This window comes from Plutella xylostella, chromosome 6, assembly GCF_932276165.1.
Source record: "Plutella xylostella chromosome 6, ilPluXylo3.1, whole genome shotgun sequence".
NCBI classification, from domain to species: Eukaryota; Metazoa; Arthropoda; class Insecta; order Lepidoptera; family Plutellidae; genus Plutella; species Plutella xylostella.
Window position 1 is genome coordinate 9,991,880 of NC_063986.1, and position 20,621 is coordinate 10,012,500.

Below are 20,621 nucleotides of genomic sequence, written 5' to 3' on the forward strand. Positions count from 1 at the left end.
TAAAAATATATAACTTAACAAAAATTGTTTTTCTTGTTTTCCCTACTTTTTTCTTATACGATCTTGCGAAATAAATACATTACTATATTCTCAACAACAGCTTAATTAACATTCAATTATTATTAATCGTTTTAATAATGTTATTTTTTAGGTATTTATGAACGCGTTCTACTTTATAAAAGGAATCTGTCAAAAGTGTCAAGTTTCAAATTGTCAAAGTCAGGTGTTTTGCTGTCGATTTAGAAAAAATCGTACGAATTCGTTAATTTAATTACCGTAATTTTAATAAAAATGGTTTTACTTTAGTGTCGGAATCATACATTATAATTCAAAATGTTCTCCCCCGTTGGACAACGGGTATTACATAAATGCCTCAAGATTTTGAGGTTATCCTACGTCGACTTCAGCAGCCTTCCAGATCTGAAGAATTTAAACGTAGTGAGAACTGTGGAGAAGACGATCGATAACAACACGAGCATATTCATAGAGAGTCCTATACATGTGAAAGTGTTACCGATCGATGTGAACGACATAAATGCCCACAATAAGCTTACAATGCATTTGTACAGTCGAGGGAAGGACACCTCTGACTTCCAAGTGAAACAGTCTTCGAAGCGGCTGGAGCTGTTCAACAAGAACACGTCGTCGGACCGCAACGACGTGTGCCTCATCCACGTGCCCTACCAGCTGAAGGTGCATGTCACCACTGTGGACAACGCCTCCGTCCACATGAGCAAGCTAGAGGGCGAAGAGTTTGTCATCAAAACTGACAAAGGCAAAGTGAAAGTCTCCGACATCAGGGCGCAAAACATCAAAGTAGAAAGCGCTGAGGGCGAAGTAGAAACTGAAGGCAGACTGCAGTCCACTACTATAGATTTAAAAACTGGTCTCAATGCCCCCATTTCATGCAACAACATAATGTCCAACTCCTTCTCTGTAACTACTCACGGTGGAGCTATCAAGGTGAACTCTTGCTACAGTGATAAGTCTCACTTCACCACAGCAATGGGCGATATGAACTTGGACCGACTCCACAGATCCGTAATAATAGATGTGATACAGCAAGGTAACCTGCACATCACTGGCTTTACAGGGAACCTGAAAGCTTCACTGAAGAGTGGCCAGATGTTCATGCATGCGTCACAATTAACTGACAAGAGCAGCATATTCATACACGAAAAGGGTAAAGTGGAGGTGCATATTTCGGATATATTGAAGAACTTGCCAGCAACAACCTTGATAGCGGACACTATAAATGTGGATGAGAGGATACTGAAGCTTGGCCGCTTCATGGATGACAGCTACCCGAAGAGGTTCAGATTTGAGAAGGAACCACAGCACGAGCTGCACATAGTCTGCAGAAATGGCTCCATTGACCTAAAAGACACGGATAAACCTTTTATATTATAGGTCCCTACTTTAAATTCTGGATGACAAATCCTAGTGATATGGCTTTATTATTTCTCTATGGCATAAGGCATTTTCACATTTTGATGTGTAACTAATTCTACTTTGTATTTATTGTAAAAGTTTCTTTGTTTTGTGTATGTATGTATAAAACATTTAATTTATCTATTACATATAGTAGGTCAATCTTTACTTTGTATAATCTTCACTGCACATTTTCAGGGATTAGGCCAGTCCATGTTTACTTGTTTTTCTTGTACATAATGTAATTAATTCATCTTCATAAATAGTGTTAATGCTTGTAGTAGTGATAGGTTTAAAACTTTATTAGGTAGATTTATCAATCTGACACAGTTCCAAGAAGCTAACTCATGTGTTCTCTTTTAAATAATGTTTGTATTAATTTACCTGCTTTATGCAGAATCTACTGTAAAGATGAACGGAAGTGATCTAGATAGTATTTGATGTTTATAGAAGGAATATTTGGCTAAACTGTACTTCCATATATGTAATAGGAAATAGAAGACTTAATACTGCCGGCGTTCTATGGATAATGGCTCTATAGTTTTTTTCTTATTATATGTAAGTAGCTAGAACATCAGTCTCAGCATTTAATGTAACATTTATTTTATTTCATAGATTATTCTTTCATTGCTTTTGTGATAAATAGTACTACTAGTATTTTTATATGCCAATTTTTTCCAATGCTAGTCTTAATTAAATAGGAAAATTCATCATCTCAGAGATTTATGACATGTTGTGAAATAGTGTGCTATTGTTGTTGAAAACCAAATAAATCATCTAGAAAATTAGGTATTTGTTTAACTCAATAATTAGGTACCTTTTGAAATATATTGCAATAGTCTCCATTAGCTAATTACCTTTAAACTCGTCTCGACCACAAAGTCCCTAGAAGCGGCTGTACAGATTTGTTTATTTTTTAAGTAATTGGGTGCAAAGATGAGGCGGCTCGGAGCGGCGGCGGCGGCGGCGGCGGCGCGCGATAACGCGTCGTTTATATGTAGTGTGCGGCGGCGCGGGCGCCAGTCCCCCTCGCCATGCCGGCCTGCGCGCCCGAGTACTGCCGCCTGGCGCGCTCCAACACCGAGCTGGTGTTCTCCCCGCGCGCGCGCTGCCACCACCAGCCGCCCTTCACCGCGCTGCGCCGCTCCTTCTCCTCCACCTTCTCGCTCATCCCCGAGGAGCGCGCCGTGTCCCCCGAGCGCCCGCCCCCGCTGCCCCGCGCGCTGCGCCTGCTGACCTGGGGCCCGCGCCTGTGCCTGCGCCCGCTGTGGCTGCTGCTCGGCCTCTTCGCGCACCCCGCCTGGAAGCAGATCCTCGTCGTGCTGCCCACGCTCTGGATTGCCGCCTCGCTGTTCATATTCTGGAAGTGCGTTCAGTGTCCTATCGGTGTTCTCAGGATGTTAGGCCGCGCGCTCAGCTCCAAAAGCCCGCACAAACCGCGCACCGTCTTGATCAGTGGCGGCAGCTCGGTGCAGGCGCTACACCTGGCCCGGAACTTCCACTCGGCCGGCGCCCGCGTGATCGCCTTCGAGATCGAGGGCCAGTTCACGCTGCTGAAGTACTCGGCGGCCGTGGCGCGGTTCTACACGGTGCCGCGGCCGCACCCGGCGGACCCGCTGGCCTACGCGCGCGCGCTGCGGGAGATCGTGGACCGCGAGGGCGCCGTGTTCTTCGTGCCTGTGAGCTCGTCCACGCCCGCGTACTACGACGCGCTGGCCAAGCCGCACCTGGAGGTGGCGGGCTGCCAGTGCTTCGTGCCGAGCGCGCGCGACGTCATCACGCTCGACGACCCGCTGGAGCTGATCCGCGTGTCCCGCGCCGCCGGGCTCGCCACGCCGCAGTTCTGGGTGGTCACCAGCGACGAGGACATCCGCGCGTGGTACGAGAGCGGCGCCGCGCGCGAGGGCCGCCACTTCATCGCCAGCGCCGGCGCGCGCGGCGCCCGCGACCGCCTGCGCTTCGTACTCCCCGAGGAGCGCACTAATTTCAGATTTCCCCGCGAAATCAGTTCGGAGAAGCCGTGGGTGATAATAAGAGAGCCGAAGGGGGAGAAGATCGTGACGTGCACGACGCTGAAGGAGTCGCGCGCCGTGAACAACGTGAGCTGCCGCATCGACACGGAGCGGCGCGGGCTGGTGCCGCAGCGGGACGAGGAGGCGGACGCGTGGGTGGCGCGGTTCGTGTCGCGCCTGGCGCCCGCGCGGCCCATGACGGGGCACGTGTCGTTCCGGCTGGTGCGCGAGGACGGCGCGGCGCGCGGCCGGCTGGTGGCGCTGGGCGCGCGCGTGGGCGTGTCGCTGCCCTACCTGTGCCAGGGCGCGGCGGGCGGCGCGCCGGCGGCGGTGGGCAAGCTGCTGCACACGGTGCTGGACACGCGGGAGGCGCTGTTCGCCTACTGGGACCCGCTGCCGTACTGCGCCTACTACCGCGCGCGCCCCGCCGAGCGCCGCCCGCCGCCGCCCGAGCCCTGCAAGACGCCTCCCAACGTGCCGCTCTGAGCGCCCGCAGGCCGCGGAACTATTTATTGCTAGGAGCCTCAAGTACCTGAAGAGCGGTGGTCCCGCCCGGCGGCGGCGGCGGTCGCCACATCGCTCGCTCTCTATATGTTATTGTTCGTTGGACAGAGTTCCTTAAGGTCACGGGGCCGAGGGACGATATGAGCTGTTTGTAACTACTAAGTAGATTGTTGTACCAAATATTTTTATTATTGTAGCATTAAGTTTTTATTTATAAGTAAGATTAAATTAACAAACAAGAATAATCAAACAATGTAATTTATTGTTTTCTTGTAAATAACTACCTAGTTAAGTAAGAAAATCTCACTAAGATAGCGGTTGGAAAATCTACACGATGAATAACTAATAACAATCTGATATAGAACCATTAAACGACCTCCCATAAAGATCTACAAAGGTAAGTACCTAGTTTGCATCCAACAATAGTAACACCATTGACCTCTAAGCAAATCACTTGCACGATTTTATATAACTGCCCCATTTGTGGATGCCTTAACTCGGGTCATTTACGACATAGAAATCTAATTTATGCAGCAGATAGAATCGTACCTATAGTCCTATACGTATACTTAGGTATGTATAAGTACTTACCTATGTAGCTAGAGATTTGAGGTCGGAAACTTTTGTTCAGCGGAGATAAGGGGATACAGTAGTGGTAAGTGTACCACTTTTTTAAAGGGTGCGTTCACACCGGCGGTCAAAACAGGCAAAAATACTCGTAACTAATCTTTTTGCAATGAATTTTATGAAGGTAGAAAAGCTACATGTCATTAAACGATGCAGAGGGCAACAGGGCAAGTGAATGCTGGTGATGATAAAGATCGACATTTTCAGGTTACTTAGCTATAATAGGTTATAGTGGGGTAGGTTCTGTTGCTATTATCTATGTAATACAACTAATAATAATTACAATTTATATGTAAAAAGGTGAGTAATACATAAGCGAGTGTATGCACACCTCTACATCCATCATCTCAGGTCAATGGTAGTAGGTACTTACATAGGTACCTAGATGCTGGCCGTGTCTTGGCTAACCTCACCAAGGTCAATGTATTTTTTTTGTTTATATATTCATCCCGTTTCTGATTTTGTAAAACGTTAAGTATACGTAATACATACAAAATTTAATGAGGTAGGTATAAGACCAAGCTAGGAAGACCTAGATACCTATGGCTATTTTATGTGTCTAATGTGGTAAAAAATATTATCCCCAATATTATCTAAGGTTCTGTACCGTAAGTACCTAGTTATGTACTTATTAAATGTTATCAAGCGAGTGTACTTATGTTTGTAACTGTGTAACACAGTTTCAACCAACCTACAAAGTAAAATCTCCGCTATCAGTACAAATCTCGCAACATTTGAACAAACACGAAACTGCAGAGCGTCTGACATTCCCCGACGGTAGGCAAAGAACATGCATGTGTCCGTTACATGTATGTTCTTGAATGCACTTGAGATAGCGGTATCAACGGGGTCACCGGTCACACGGTGGGCAAAGATCGCCCGCAAACAGCGATGTGACGGAAAAATTTACAGAAAAGAAATAATTTTTTTGAAGTAGCTAACTATCCTTATAATGTTTGTGAGGATGGGAAGATTTTATATCTGTAATAAGTATAAGTACTAGCTACTACTCATAGAATAGAGCACTAACAGAAGCTTAATTTAGAATATCTACCTACCTAGTACAGTGTTGTTGTTGTAGTCCTATGCCTATGGCACCCCATCAGATGCTATCCACTAACGTCCGCTACTTCCGCGTATCTTCGGCTCTACTTTCTGCCTCGCTCCAGCGGCTGGCAGCTCGCTTTCAACGCTTCGGCGCCACGTTTGGTCAGGGTGTCCACGGGAGCGCTTTCCATTTGGTGATCGTCAGTGAAACACTATATTTGCGGCATTCGTAGCTCCTCTACGTACAGTGTGCAAGTAGAAAAAAAAATGAAAGTAGGTAAAGTAAGCCGTGAGAGCAAGACTGTGGAAGTCATTCTAAAAATCTTTTGAAAAAACGTGAAAAAAGAACTACTCTTATAGTTACTTAGCTCTTTTTGAGTCTCCTCTTTCGGCTTTACATGTGTAAATTACCGTTTTAGCAGTAGTAGAAACCAGCATCAGACCATTGAATGGACAATACTTGTACAAGGACAGAGTGTTGAGGGGAGATATGGAGGTCTATTAGACGATCATTGTTCGCTTATGAATCCTACGGAAACCTACGAAAAGTGGATTGAGCAATCCACCGCCTATGAGGGTAGAGTAGATACAGACAACAAAAGAGAGCAAGTATCCAATCCAACCACCACCGCCAGTTAGTGCTCCAGTGTTAACAGTTTTATCTGAGACACAAATGGCTTGATTAATTTTTAGTAGATGGTATGTACCTCTTTGGTTCAAGCACAAAAGCTTACAAATATTAAATGAGCAGGTAATATTCGTATCATCAACCAACCTATAGTATCATTTTGTCAGTAAGTACATTGTACTTTCTGGGATATGGGAGTATATGTATTAACTTACTTATAAATCTCTTTTTGTGACTGTACACTTATCTATGCATAAACATCACACCATATTCCATTAGACTACGAATTGAACTCTAGATTGAATTGAAAACGGACTTCGAACTTATTCGCAAGCTAGTTTACAATATCGGTAACGCTGATAGACATATTGTATTAGGTATCTACACAGTTTTATTATCACTTCCCAAAGTTACGAAAACAATTGTAAACTTACCCTCAAATGTAGCTGATAGGGAGAAAAATAAACTAGGTATCTAGAAACTTTCTACTTATCTTGGCGTTATCAATTAAAACGTTGCGTCAACGGGGCGTTTGACCGATAACAAAAATATTTGGCTTTCGATGTACCTATCCAAGAAGCAAGTAAATAATGTATTGATACAGTACGCGCCACTGAAGTCTTACGACAAAATCACGAACTAACCAGCCTACCATAATGCGCCGCAGCTATTGGACTGCAGTGGTGGCGCGGACTCTGCCAACCTTTACCTATTTATCCATACCCAAGAGATAGGAGTTTTTTATATGTTTAGGAGGTAGATAGATAGATAGATAGAATACTCTTTATTTGTACACACACACATAAAAGAAACTTACATAACTTAAATACTATAAACTATGTACAAAAATGGCGGTCTTATCGCTTAAAGCGATTTTTTCAAGACAACCTTAAGGTGGAAGGATATTTTGATTAAAGAGGGGTCAAGTGTACTAAAGAATAATAAAGGAAAAATTAAAATAATACTATAATGAGGTACTATAATGGTATACCTTACTTACTATTTTGCATAGTTTATTTTCTCAGTGCTATTTAGTTTAATACAGTTCCATTATCGTTAGGTAACATAGTTTATTGATCACAAATAAATAACCTATTGATTCAAAAACAGAAAAAACTAGATTTAGTTTGTATTTTTTCGAGCACTATCCTAGGATTTCAGTGTTCCAATTTTCAGAGTAAACTTCAAACTAGGTAGGTACTACTGTATGATTTAAACTAAAATTAGTTTCAGATACCTACCTACATTTTACATTTAGGCAGCGTTCCCACTACGCCGGACCGGCAGATCTGCCGAAAACCGGACACCGGACAGAGTGTTCACATTACATCGGATCCCGGAAGAAATTCAGACAGTCCTCAGTTGAATTTGGACCTGCGCGCACAATGGACGACGAAATTGTTGTGTTGTGGTGGTACCCTATTTTACGGGAAAGATTTTCCATGCTTTTCATTTTACATCCAGGGGCGAGGGGAGCACGAGCGGGGCGAGCGGGGGACAGATACCGGCACAAACTCGTTCACATTACTCCGGGCCCGGTCGTTCTACCGGCAATTCGTAGTGACAAAACGTTCGGTAGAAATGCCGGGCTCGGCAAAAATGCCGGACCCGGGATAATGTGAATAGCTTCATATAAATTGTACAGCCACTAGCTCTTCCGGCAGATTTACCGGCGCGGCAGATCTGCCGGTCCGGCGTAGTGGGAACGCTGCCTTACAGAACATACCTATCCTATCCTACACTTGTATTCACGTTATCATATCAAACCACACAGAACATTAATTTACTAAAAATATATCTACAAAAACAAAAGCTGATATGAAACTCTTCAGTGTAGCAACGATTCAACCTTGAACCTAAGGTAATGTATAAAATTTCATTGACAACAATAGGCGCTTTGACCCTTTGATAAAAGTAGACACTGGTATCTTTTTTTTGGTATCTTTCATGTGGGGTGTAAGTGGGTAGGTACCTATTGTATATTTTGGTACAATATTATTTTGGTTACATTTGACATGAAGAAGTTATACTGTATTGTTACTATAAGCAATAAGGCCGCCTTTTTGTACTGTTTTAACATGATCGTAAATCTCAAACAAACTCATTAATTTATCTAAGTATCGCCATGTTGCGGTTACTCGAGTCTAAAGGCGAGTGGTAGAGAATCTGCTACCAGGCGGTAGCGCTCACCACTCATTGTTACTGTGCCTATCTTAAATAGGTGTTACGGTGTTAGTATAACTGTTTCAGTTGGTTACTGAAAACGTTTATGGTCAACCGGCGATAACAAGTGTACAAGTTCAAAGTCAATTTTATCATTACTTCACCAAATTAACGTTAATTGGCTTTCTGATAGTGCTGATTTATAAACTAGTAGAGTTGTGTATTTATCGGTAAGTATGTAGTTTGTTGTTTGCAGCCGATAGTGGACACGTGACGGCAAGATCCGGCAGCTTAGTATGTAACAACTAAGTATATTATGTACCTACTACGCAGATCTAACTCCATATGATTAGTTCGAAAATAAACTCTACACTCGAGAGCACTGAAAATATGTCATTAGAACTTTTCCATTGCTTGCGAATGTATACTTTAGGATACTCATTTATACAGACAAAATGATACTTTCTTCTGTAGTGTCCAAGTGACTATACGAGAACACTCTCAGACCATCAGACCATCGTAATACATAACCCGATGGCGTTGGCAGGGATGATCGTTGACCTGTTAGAATTTCCATTGATCATCGTACTTGGTTTTTTATATCACTTAAAACCCTTGAAACTGTAACTGAAGCACGGAATAAAATCCGATGGATCATATCAGATTTTGTTTACAGAGTTTTTGCCTAATAAAATATTAAAATCATTTTCATATTAATCAAATACTTAAGCATCAAATTAATTTGAGTATAATAAGTTAATATCTAATGCCGGTACACACTCATTATGATAGTGCGTGCGTATCTGATCACGAGCACCACATACCGGCCCGGTGCTGTTCCGTAGATAGCGCCAAGGCTGATGGCTGATCCGCCAGACTTTGATTACACTAGTTTCTATGTTAGTATTATTAATTTATTATCATTAACAATATTTTTAATGCGTAATACTAGGTTACTAGGTAGCATAGAATTGAGATTGGCATATTAGTCTATGCTTATAACTATGGTAGGTACTTATTAAAGTACCTAGGTACCTATAAAATTTGCATAAAGAAATCGTCTTATCATCATTTTATGTTTTTCGCAATAAGTATGTAATAATAAACGCAATAAGTAGAAGTACAAGTCTCTAAATAAGATAAGATCATCGTACCCTTGCATAGGTTGACAAACCTTTGTGGTTTATTGCAAAAAAACTGCGCTTTATTTCTTGTATGTACTTATATAGTACTTACATAACATAACAAGATAAAGATAAATCTGGTTTTTAAGTACATACTTAGCTTTCGGAATTTTAAGATTAAATTTTTGTGTTGGTTGGTACCTATAGTTCTGAAGTTGCACAGTATCTGCCTGGGTGTTGAGAATAAAATATTAAAACATTAAAAAAAGCATAAGTATCACATACTGAGATCGCATCCAGTGGCGTGCTTTTGGGAGAGGCCTACGTCCAGCAGTGGACTGCTATAGGCTAATGATGATGATGATGATGTTCACATACAGAATACAGAGGAAGAAAAAATCTACAATGTAAAGCAATGACACTGAATATTGGGTGCACGTTACATCACCCTGTGGGCCTAGCATGACACGCGCTAAAAAAAATATTGCAACAGTTTTTCAAGCAGTGAAAAGCAAGCTGTAAATATGGGGTTGCGGCAGTTCGGCTTTCGGCTGTGTTATGGCATATTTATCCACGGAATTTTACAAGAAATAGGAATCAATATCATGTGTCACATAATCGAAAACAACTGATCTGTCAAAGAATTCTATGCGCATTATCAATTTTGGAGCACTGTAGTACTTTAAATCACAAAAAACCTGACTTTTCCGACACGCATTCTGATTGCATCAGATTAAGAAAACCAAACTTTGGACTTTGGAACCTTTTATTTACTTACTTTTAAAACATTATCACTATCAGCGTAACCCCGTTCTTATAGAATCATCATCTTAAATGAGTCAAATTTGTAAATTACTTATCAATAGGTAAGTAAACATAAAAAACTATAATAAATAAAATATTTATAATTCCCATTTTATCTTCGTATGGGGCGATTATTACTGCGTAGCAGTGCATAGAAAACACGTTGCTACGGCGTAGCATCGTAGCAGACATAATTTGTAATTATTAAGTTAATTAAAATATTTATACTCAATAGGTAAGTGTTACAAATAAACCGCCTCATTACATAACGTAGAATAAAGATATTTTTAGTTTAGAACCGGCTGCGGATTACTGAATATATGAAATACTAGGTCTTCAGGACTTCTAACCCAGAACTACACTCCCGGGCAATGAAAAAGTTCCACTCACAAAATGCAGACATCGAACGACCTAAATTTTTTCAAAGATTTAATTTAAAATTGTAACAAAATATTACCGTTTTTAGTTGGTAATATCCTGATGCTCTGTTAAATGTACTTCAATCTTGCAGAAGGCGTTTTTCCGTTTAGGAGTAAATTGGTGTTTTTCTCAGTGGAAACTTTTCATTGCCCGTGAGTGTATATTCTGTATAAAATAAGGGATACATATTATTCAATGTATTGTATCTATTTTATTTTTTTTATTTTATTTTATTTTTATTTTATCGTATTCGGAAAACTTACAGCTATCTTAAACTAGTTTACATTTATATGATGCATCTAAGAGCCATTTAATAGTTTTCGCATATGGTAGTAAATTATTACAAAAAGACAAACAGTTATGGTAAGTAAAATTTACACATTTCGTAAAACTACGCAATTAGCAATTACAAGAATTAAATTACGCTAACAGTGAGAACAAGAACTTATATTGTTATTTTAATAAAGAATACTAAAGCTAATCGTTTGTCTGGGAACCAAAGTACTCCGATGCCAAATTTCTTTTCAACGATAATAAACTACAGTTAAAAAAGTCAATCTCATTTGCCATAGCATTGAACTGTCTACTCACCCGTACAAAGAAACTATTTTGCCTATAGTTAGTGTTAGCTTTAGGTACGTGTAGTTGAAAACCAGTTCGACTTGATCTTGTAGGTACCTTCATCTTAACACACTCAAGCAACTCAGGAGAATCGATACTACCATTGATGATCTTATGTAGGTAGGACAGGTCAGCTATCCGCCGCCGTAGTTGTAAAGGTAGCAAATGGTGTCTTTTACAGCGAAGGTCATAACTTATGTCATAAATACCCGTTTTAAACTGTATGTATCTTAAAAATTTACGCTGGATAGATTCAATTCGATTTATGTAATAGTCATAACGTGGGTTCCATACTTCAGAAGCATATTCTAGGATACTTCGTACAAGAGAACAATACAATATCTTAATTGGTTTAATATTTTTGAATTTAGCACACGATCGTATTATAAATCCTAGGCTTCTTGATGCTTTTTTAATGATATTATCTATATGCCTATCATAAAGAAGTTTGGAATCCTGAACTAGGCCTAAATCTCTTATGTAGTTCACAGAGCTAACTGATTGATTTTTAAGTTTATAAGAAAAAACTATATCGGAATGTTTTCGAGAGAAAGTGATATAGAAGCATTTTGATACATTTAGATCCAGTCTATTTACTTCACAATACTTGCTAAAGGAGTCAAGATCCCTCTGAAGTGATACACAATCTTGGTCAGAGTGGATTTTATTGTAAATTTTCATATCATCGGCAAATAATATGAATTTAGATGAGGCAAAACAAGAATTGATATCATTTATAAAGATTATAAATAACAGAGGACCTAATAACGATCCCTGCGGAACTCCCGAAGGAACAAACTGCCATCCCGATGTAAATCCATTTATTGTTACCGCCTGAGATCGATTATTGATGTATGAGGTGAACCATCTGAATAAATTACCATGGATACCAGCGCTTTGAAGTTTTTTCAAAAGAATAACATGGTCAATGCGATCAAATGCTTTGGAATAATCTGTAAAAACTACATCTACTTGATCACCTTTATCCATAGTCGATGTAATATAGTCATTAGATATAACTAGGTTAGATATAGTTGAACGTTTTTGCAAGAAACCATGCTGTTCCGGAATAAACCATGTACGTAATGATGCATAAACCTGGTCATATACAATTTTTTCGAATATTTTAGCAATTATGCAGAGTTTAGATATAGGTCTATAATGATCTACTTGATTTTTGTCTCCTTTTTTATGCACTGGAGTAATAAACGCTGATTTCCATACTTTAGGAACTAGGCCCTCGGCCAATGATCTTTTAAAAAGCATTGCTATCGGTGAGTATAGACTATCCGCACAATTTAACAGAAATATGCCAGGTAATTTATCAGGACCACATCCTTTATGGACATCAATTGCTTTTAGTAGTTTAAGAATCTGTTTAGGATTAATTTCTATATTATTTATAAAGTTATTATTAGGATTAGGAATAGGATCCTCAATTACATTATTAAAGTTCGCTGGAATGGAGGATAGAAACGTCGTCTGAAAGTAATCAGCAAAAAGGTTGCAGATATCATCTCCAGTATTTGCCTTTGAAAGACCGTAGTTCATGACAGATGGAATGGAATTGTTGTTGGTTTTCAAATTTTTCGTGTAAGACCAAAACAGTTTAGGATTGGTACATAACGCATTTTCAATGTTATTTATATAGACTTCATAGCACTGGGCTTCCACCTCTTTACAACGCCTCCTAAGCAGTGAGAACGTTTCATAATCTCCTAAGTTTCCATATCTTCTATATTTTAGATAGAATTTATGTTTTTCTTTTATGATTTTTTTAAGGGCGGAACTATACCAATAGGGAAATTTAGAGGAAGAGACAATTTTATGCGGTATGTGTTTATCACGTAGGTCAAAAAGAATTTTATAAAACGATGCTACCGCATCATCGATAGAACCACTACATAGGATAATATTATACCAATCAACTGAATCTATATGATTGGTTATACTTTCATAGTCAGCTTCCGCAGAGTTATACAAGTAGACAAGTTTAGGCAAAGACACAAGGGGAGTGGCCTCGATGAGCGACATTTCAATAACGAGTGATTTGTGATAGGGATCCTCACGCACTAGCGGGTCAGTACAGGCTCTGACCTTCACTGACTCACTTGAAAATACAAGATCTAGTATGCTGTCAAAAGAGTTATTAATACCGTTATACTGTTTTAAATTGCATTGAACAATTGTATCAATAAATTCCGTTTGATAACCTGTAAATTGAGATGGTTCAAAATAATTTGATGATGAGTTCCAGTTAATATTACTCATATTAAAATCACCTATTACTAGAAACTTATCATTTGGACAGTTGGTAACAATCTCAAACAGTTTCTCAGTAAAATTTATAAGTTGTGCATTAAAAGAGTTTTTATTTTTGCCTTGAGAGCATAGATAGATGGTACATATATGTAGCTTCATTTTCTCCATATTTTTATTTTTAAAAGAGACAGTTACCCAAAGGTCCTCTGCGGAGGATCTCCACTCGGGTCGTTCTACAGCATCCAGCTCCCGGCGAACCGCCAGCAGCACCCCGCCGCCAAGAGTCTGCTTAGTTAAAGCATAATCCCGATCCCGCCTCCAAACAAAATACCTATTGTCTACGAGTTCGTTATCAAAGATTCCCTCCAGCAACCAAGACTCGGTAACCGACACAATATCATACGAGCCAAGCAATAAATTTCTTTTAAAAATGTGTGTTTTAGTACGGAGACCCCGTGTATTTTGGTAATAAATGTTAAGGGCAGTCATTGAAAAGTACTGACAATAACTCATCAAAAGCACAAAGCAAAATAAATTTATTGTAAGTGGCTATAAAAGCTAAAAATAGTGCGGGTGACCGTTTTAATAGGTGACGGAATCGTTTTCTTATCATATGGGTTAACGCATTATGTAATACTACATGGTAATCTATAGGTAAATATCTGTCAGTAAGATAGCTTATTATTAATGCCACATAAAATACCATTCCTCCATCAAAAAGCGGCAAGCGTTCGCAGCAGGTAGATAGCAAAAATAATCGCAAATAAAAAACAGTGAAGCAATAACACCCGTATGCAGTACTTAAGTGACGAAGTACCATAGAACTTATTGTCATTACGATAGGGATGATATTAGAATCGTGTAGTAATGGTATAAGTTCGACCATGGCAAATGACTTCAAGCAAAGTGAATAACTCGAAACAAGTAAGCAACTAGGCACGTTAGCAGTGGTTCCCAAAATGTTAACTGTGATTAGATAGATATGACTGTGTGATGTTAGAATTTTTATATTGTAAAATAAGTTTATTTTATCTTTAAGAGATCTAATTCGTTTTTTACAATAAACGGAGGAGAGGTAGGTGATTTTCGAGCCATTATTTTGCAGTGTTTCACCCATATGTATTGGAAGTTTTTTTCTTTGGCGATTGATTTAGCCTTGGTCAATAAAGACTTGTTGTACACTGTGAGATGGTCGTTTACATACACTCGTCCTGAACCACTGAAGCCAAGCGATTCCAAATTTAGTACTTTGCGTTTACGCATTGCTGCCACAAAGTCCTCCTTAGTGTATCGATTATGAAAAGATATTATAATCGGTTTCTCATTATTCGGTTGCCGAGTAGGTACTCTAGTGATGAAATTACAGTCCTCCTTTTTTATTGTAATCCCGAGCGTGTCGGCTAATTTAAAAGCAATATCATATAAATTCTCATTATTCTTAAGGGGAATACCCTTGATTTCAACGTTATTTGCCCTTAGCCACTGCTCACGTTGATTTAACTCGTTGTCAAGTTCGATAATCTTCTTTTCAAGAACAGGAATCAAGTTCGTTCTATCTTCCACGATTTTCAGTCTTGAGGAGAGGGACGTTACCGTGTCATTGAAGTCTTTTATAGAACTGTGTGCGTTTTCCACGGAAACCATCAGTCCAGTCCTATCCAGTTATATATACAAAAAAACTAATTAAGAATAATTATGAATTAGTACCTAATTACACAACTAAGTAATCACGACTTAATAACATGATACGAGTAGCTCAAACTGTATCCGTTAGAAGACTACATAATAAGTTTTGCTACTGTCATCCGTACGTAATATTTAATTGTACGAAAGTATAAATAAATATTATGTAATAAGTATTTGTGTGTCACGCGTAGAGTGAGATTGGAACATTGGAAATTACTGATTTGGCTACTTTAAGTATATCTCATAAATACCCGTAAATATGAAATCTAGGATTGTCAGACTTACGGGGCTGTAAATTTTTATATTTATATGGATACAATCTGAGTAAAGTTTATTGATTGTTGATAAACAGAAATACGGACATCAAAGTTAACGTATACTTGCGGATTCCGTTTATACCTTTTAAAGTAACTATGGAACCCAAAAAATCACACATAAAACTTATGCAAACTCGTGCAATTATAGAACATTATAGAAGTTACAGTATTACTATTACCCTTATGTACTAAGATATGGAAAACTTCCAATACCTGTACTAGATATAATCTGTATTACAGGTATCAGTGGCCTCCTTGGAATTGTTCTAATATAGGTAGGATTTAGTCGTTTTTTACATGTTTATGTACTAGTCAAGTCTAGTAATCAATTACTTAGGTAATAGACTAATACATAGTGCATTAGTCTATGCTTATGATACCACTATTACTTATTTCCATCTGGGACTAGTGACCCTTGTCTCTATCTGGCTTTTATCTGGCTAGCAACAATATTGTAATTTAGTATTCGAAGGACTTAATTCATTATAAGTATATCGAAGATAAGTGTGGAATAAATCATTAAGCAAATCATTTATGTACATTGTATTATCTAGAGTTGAGAGGAAATATTCCAAGTAAGTAGTAAAGTTGATTACAGAATTACTATTTATTTGAGTTTTAATTACTCAGACACTCCGAAGTCCAGATTTCTAGACGTTTAGTGTGTCCATGACATAGAACCAGCTCGAGTTTGTCAGTAATCGTTGACTAATCCATGACTGTTGTCAAACCTTTGTGCACCTCTAAGTAGTTGTCAACATCGACAAGTGAAGATGAAGAATATGTAAATTAAGGTCTTCGCACATTATAACAACTCCACGCCAACGCGGCAGCAACTCTACTCACAATCCTTTAGTTTTTCTAGACATTTAGTGTACGATGCGTAGACCACTCGTTGTACACTACTTTATAATCAAGGTTTAATTTTTTGAAATTAAACCTTGAACATATGACACAGGGCTTAAATATCAATGTCTAGCATAGAGTCGAGATGCCGGTGAGTTGTTATAATGTGCGAAGACCTTTAAAAGACCTGCGAGTATTTTGCTGTACCAACCAGATGTATTATTTGACATTCATGGTTGAGTCACTGGTGAATTTCGTACTGAACTGAACCTGCACCTAAACGTGGAGACCCTACATTCGCGACATATATTAATGCATCGAGGTGGCTACTCTAGTTACGAGAAAAGAAGTTTAGAAGCCCTCGCGGATACCCTAAACACGGCTCTATCTCCTTGCATTAAACGTACTTTGTTCGTTTTTTTATCTAGGTAGAGTAAACCCATCGGGTTCATTGAATCGATCGGTCTAGACACAACAGCACAACACTAATGGTTGAACTTAATAAATAAACAAACAAAGTTGCAATTGTGTTAATGATCCTACTATAGTGCATAAGTTATGAGCCAATTAAAAATGTTCTCAATTTATTCTTGGGTCGAAGGTTGGCATGAGAGCGAAGCGTGAGACAGTGTGGCTCACAACCGGTTTCACAACTGAGAAAGTAAAGTTAAGATGAACTTAAGTCCTAACTGTGAAATGCAGCGCAGGATTTAAGTTCATGATTAGGTAGATAGTCAAATGACAACTTTAGAATAATAAAGTACAATCTATAATAGGACGAGTCCTCCATGTGTCTTTATTCAAATGCCTTTACAAACGAGAAAAATAATTTCTAGAGCAGAATTTTCTATTGAACAGATTTCATAATAAAGGCGATTTAGCGAGATGTGTTTGCAAAATAAGTTATTTCCACTCAAGTCTAAATACTATATTTAAATAAATATATAGTTTTGTAAATACTATAATATGTACTTACACACTACTAATATTTAGGTCAGAGAGGGCATGATTGTAGCTTTGATAACGTATAGGTAACACGTTATATTTTTATGAAAGTTTTAGTAGAAAGGAACTGTAAAAACCTGTATTTTTTTTTAGGTATTTTTGGTTGGTAGTACATTCTGTGCCATCATTAGTTTAATGTCTACGAAGTTGACCTATTTCCTTTACAACATCGATGACAAGCTGTTTGTTTTCAGCAGCGGTGCATTCTGATTTCATAGATCGATTTGGGGTTCCCAAGGATTAAACAGAATTAATATTAAATCATGAAGACGAGACAAAATTGCCGATTAAATAAATTACACTTTATATTTATTACTGCTATGTTATTTTGATAGGGTACACGTACAAGTAGTAAAAGTGATAGAATACCTATTTCTCGAGCCTGCAAGGTACTAATTTAGGCACATCCAGATTCAGTATTTATTCGTTGTTTAAAAGTGAAAGTTTGGAAAATAAGCCATAAGGTAAGTAAAGTAAGCTATAAGGTATTTTTGGTCATCAAAATGGATTCAATCAGATTTGTAATTGCAGAACCTTGTACGAAGAAATTTAGTTCACATGACTTGACTGGACATATTTTGCTGAGTCACTTGAGTTTTCAGCAGCCTTGAGGAGTAGTCCAATTTACATTACAAAAGCAGTATGTTAAAAGTAGCCGTTTTAGCCTCACGTGCTTCGTGTTTTATAATTGTTTATTAAAATAAGTATCTAAGATATATTGAACTAACTAAAAAATGTTGTGGTCTTATTGCCACTCCGGAGGTGCAACGGGTCTAAGGCACTAAGTTACGCTACTTCTGGCGTGAAGTTTTCAGGACTTTCATAAGATGTCAACTCCAAGATCCCCTCACAGCGCCGGCTCCAGAGCCCCCATCGATGAAGTAACCGCCACCTGGTGGACTTTATATGGAACTAAAGAAGCAGAAACTGAAACTAAACTAGACGAGGAGGATAAAGCAATACCAATAGTCAAGAAAGATGCAAATGTGAAGCATGAGAAAACACGAGCAAATAAATCAACTAATACTAACATACACGGCATGCGCTGGAAACTAACTTCTGATGCCTACAAAAAGTTCATAGGCAAAACTATCCATGATACAGATCCCGAAAACTATTCCACAAATACTGAAAAAGATACAGTTGAAAGTCAATATACATGCCATAGGACAGAACTTATCAATTCTTTAAAACTAAGATTTAGTACGCAAAACAAACCACGAGCCACTCTAATGCCTAAAAATAAAATTATCAGAAGTATAACTTACGAATATGATAAAGGTACGGGAAAGACATTAAATAAAAAGACGAACGACACAGAAAACCACACAAAAACCGACTCTTTATCCGACAATTTGAAAGTTCGAAACCCAGTCATGCAGGAATCAACTTCCTCACAAAGCTCAGGTCACGCAAAAAGAATTGAAGAATCAGGACATAAAGTAAATCCACTTGCTATTGCCAGCCCGGTAAAAAGCAACCCTATAGGTACTACTGGCAGGGTGGTGTTTCCAATATCTGTGTTCGGATCTTCGGAGGGTGTCTGTCACGCGAGCAGGCTGCGGCCAGGGCGCCTGGCACTGGGCGGGCCAGTGCGCGGCTGGGCGGCTGGCGCGGAGGGCGGGACACGCAGCTTGGCTGGAGATACTGACACGATGCCGGTGAGTTGTTTCTTCTGATGTATTTTCAAATTTCGAATTCGTGAACTTTGTTTTTTGTTTAGTTCGTCATATTATTGGACTTTATCGGACTTTGTAAAAACTTCGTTATGTACAGTTAGCAAAAAAGACACAATGAAAGAAAAAGTAACTCTTGTTCATCAACTCATCATCATCAAACAGAGTGCGGATTTGGGAATGTGAATTGATTATTATCCATTTTATAAGCGTTGTGAGAAATTGATCATCTACATTAATTATTAGAGTAGCTACTTAGTTAATGTACTTATAACTTATTGGTTAGATTCTTATATTATTCCACGTTATCTACTCCTACGTCCCGTCCGTTAGTCACATAATAGATATTGGCAGCTGCATGTTGTCTAAATTTGGCGGTTTTGAGGGTTTCCTATGGCGAGTAGCCATGAACGGGGAGATTTGCCTTACCTGAAGATCGGTCATTTTACTGAAGGGAAAGTTTCCTTTCACTGCGTTACACTTACATGTGACACCTTGTACAGTAGGTACCAACTTTTCATACCTAGGTAGGAATCCTATAGGTACGTAGTGTAATTACTATTTTTTTATAAATTAACTTTAAGTGATTATAATCTGCTATTTTGATTATTATATTAGACAAGCAAGTCTACCGATGAACTTCACTTTTCCTAGAACGCAATCTAAGACAGAATATTATAAAGTTTCATTACAAAAGCTTCTGGAACACTTAACTAACTTGAAAACTTAGTCCCATAATTTCAGGTTAGGCACATGAAATTTCGTAGGAATAAAGCATTGCATTGAGAGCCAAGAATTATTGCTGAGCTTATAATTTACGAGTGAAATCGGGTAGTAGATAGGTACAGTCAGCCAATGATACATGTATATGTTATGTATAGGCCACCGCAGTGCAAACAATTTAATTTTATGACCCAATGATACATGATAATATGACAAATAATTAAGCTTTATCTAAAGATTGTTGCTATATGTATATTTTCTACCTTAGAAAAGTTTCCTACCCATGAGTCTAAGGATCAAACTGTTTGCGCTGCCGATGGGGTGGCATACATATCTCTTTGGCTGACTGTACCTGGCTTCATGGCGATGTTCGTGGTAGTCGTTGATAAATGCCGGGGAATCACCGGTAGTCATGCCATGAGCTATCGCGTCCTGAAATCTACCCTAATGCTTCCTTTTGCTAATAATCGTATGATAACTTGATCATTTCAACTCATTCTTTTGATATTCTATCCGTTACGGAAAACCGGGATAAAAAGTAGAATGATATCCGTTGTGAATGTACCTAGGTATTATACAGTGTGTTGTTTTTCGGACCCGACAAACTTGGGTGGATTCTACGAGTAATTTCATCGATAAAAAACCCCCATTAACTTAGATTTTCTTCTTCTTCATAGAAAATCATATCTCGAGATTTAAACGCCTTACGGACATGAAATAAAATG

General features: G+C 38.8%; 3 protein-coding genes across 3 annotated transcripts in view; all 3 read left to right on the top strand.

Annotated features, from left to right (window-relative positions):
- The first annotated feature begins 187 nt into the window (after nucleotides 1-187).
- Nucleotides 188-2,219, top strand: LOC125491490. Its single transcript, XM_048633625.1, has one exon. The coding sequence runs from the start codon at nucleotides 334-336 to the stop codon at nucleotides 1,408-1,410; it is 1,077 nt and encodes a 358-aa protein (XP_048489582.1). The 5' UTR covers nucleotides 188-333; the 3' UTR covers nucleotides 1,411-2,219.
- A 108-nt stretch (nucleotides 2,220-2,327) lies between these two features.
- Nucleotides 2,328-4,205, top strand: LOC119694128. Its single transcript, XM_038119777.2, has one exon. It carries the CDS (start codon nucleotides 2,466-2,468, stop codon nucleotides 3,927-3,929), a length of 1,464 nt encoding a protein of 487 aa, XP_037975705.2. The 5' UTR covers nucleotides 2,328-2,465; the 3' UTR covers nucleotides 3,930-4,205.
- A 14,669-nt stretch (nucleotides 4,206-18,874) lies between these two features.
- The window catches only part of LOC105387732 (rootletin), a 73,740-nt gene continuing 71,993 nt past the window's right edge, over nucleotides 18,875-20,621 (top strand). Inside the window, exon 1 of the mRNA XM_048621908.1 lies at nucleotides 18,875-19,158. Within this exon, the coding sequence (XP_048477865.1) occupies nucleotides 19,153-19,158 (6 nt within the window). The 5' untranslated portion in view covers nucleotides 18,875-19,152. The remainder of the gene's footprint in view (nucleotides 19,159-20,621) is intronic.

Coding starts and splice junctions, on each gene's coding strand:
- LOC125491490 (XM_048633625.1), top strand. CDS start 334: ATGTTCTCCCCCGTTGGACAACGGGTATTACATAAATGCCTCAAGATT.
- LOC119694128 (XM_038119777.2), top strand. CDS start 2,466: ATGCCGGCCTGCGCGCCCGAGTACTGCCGCCTGGCGCGCTCCAACACC.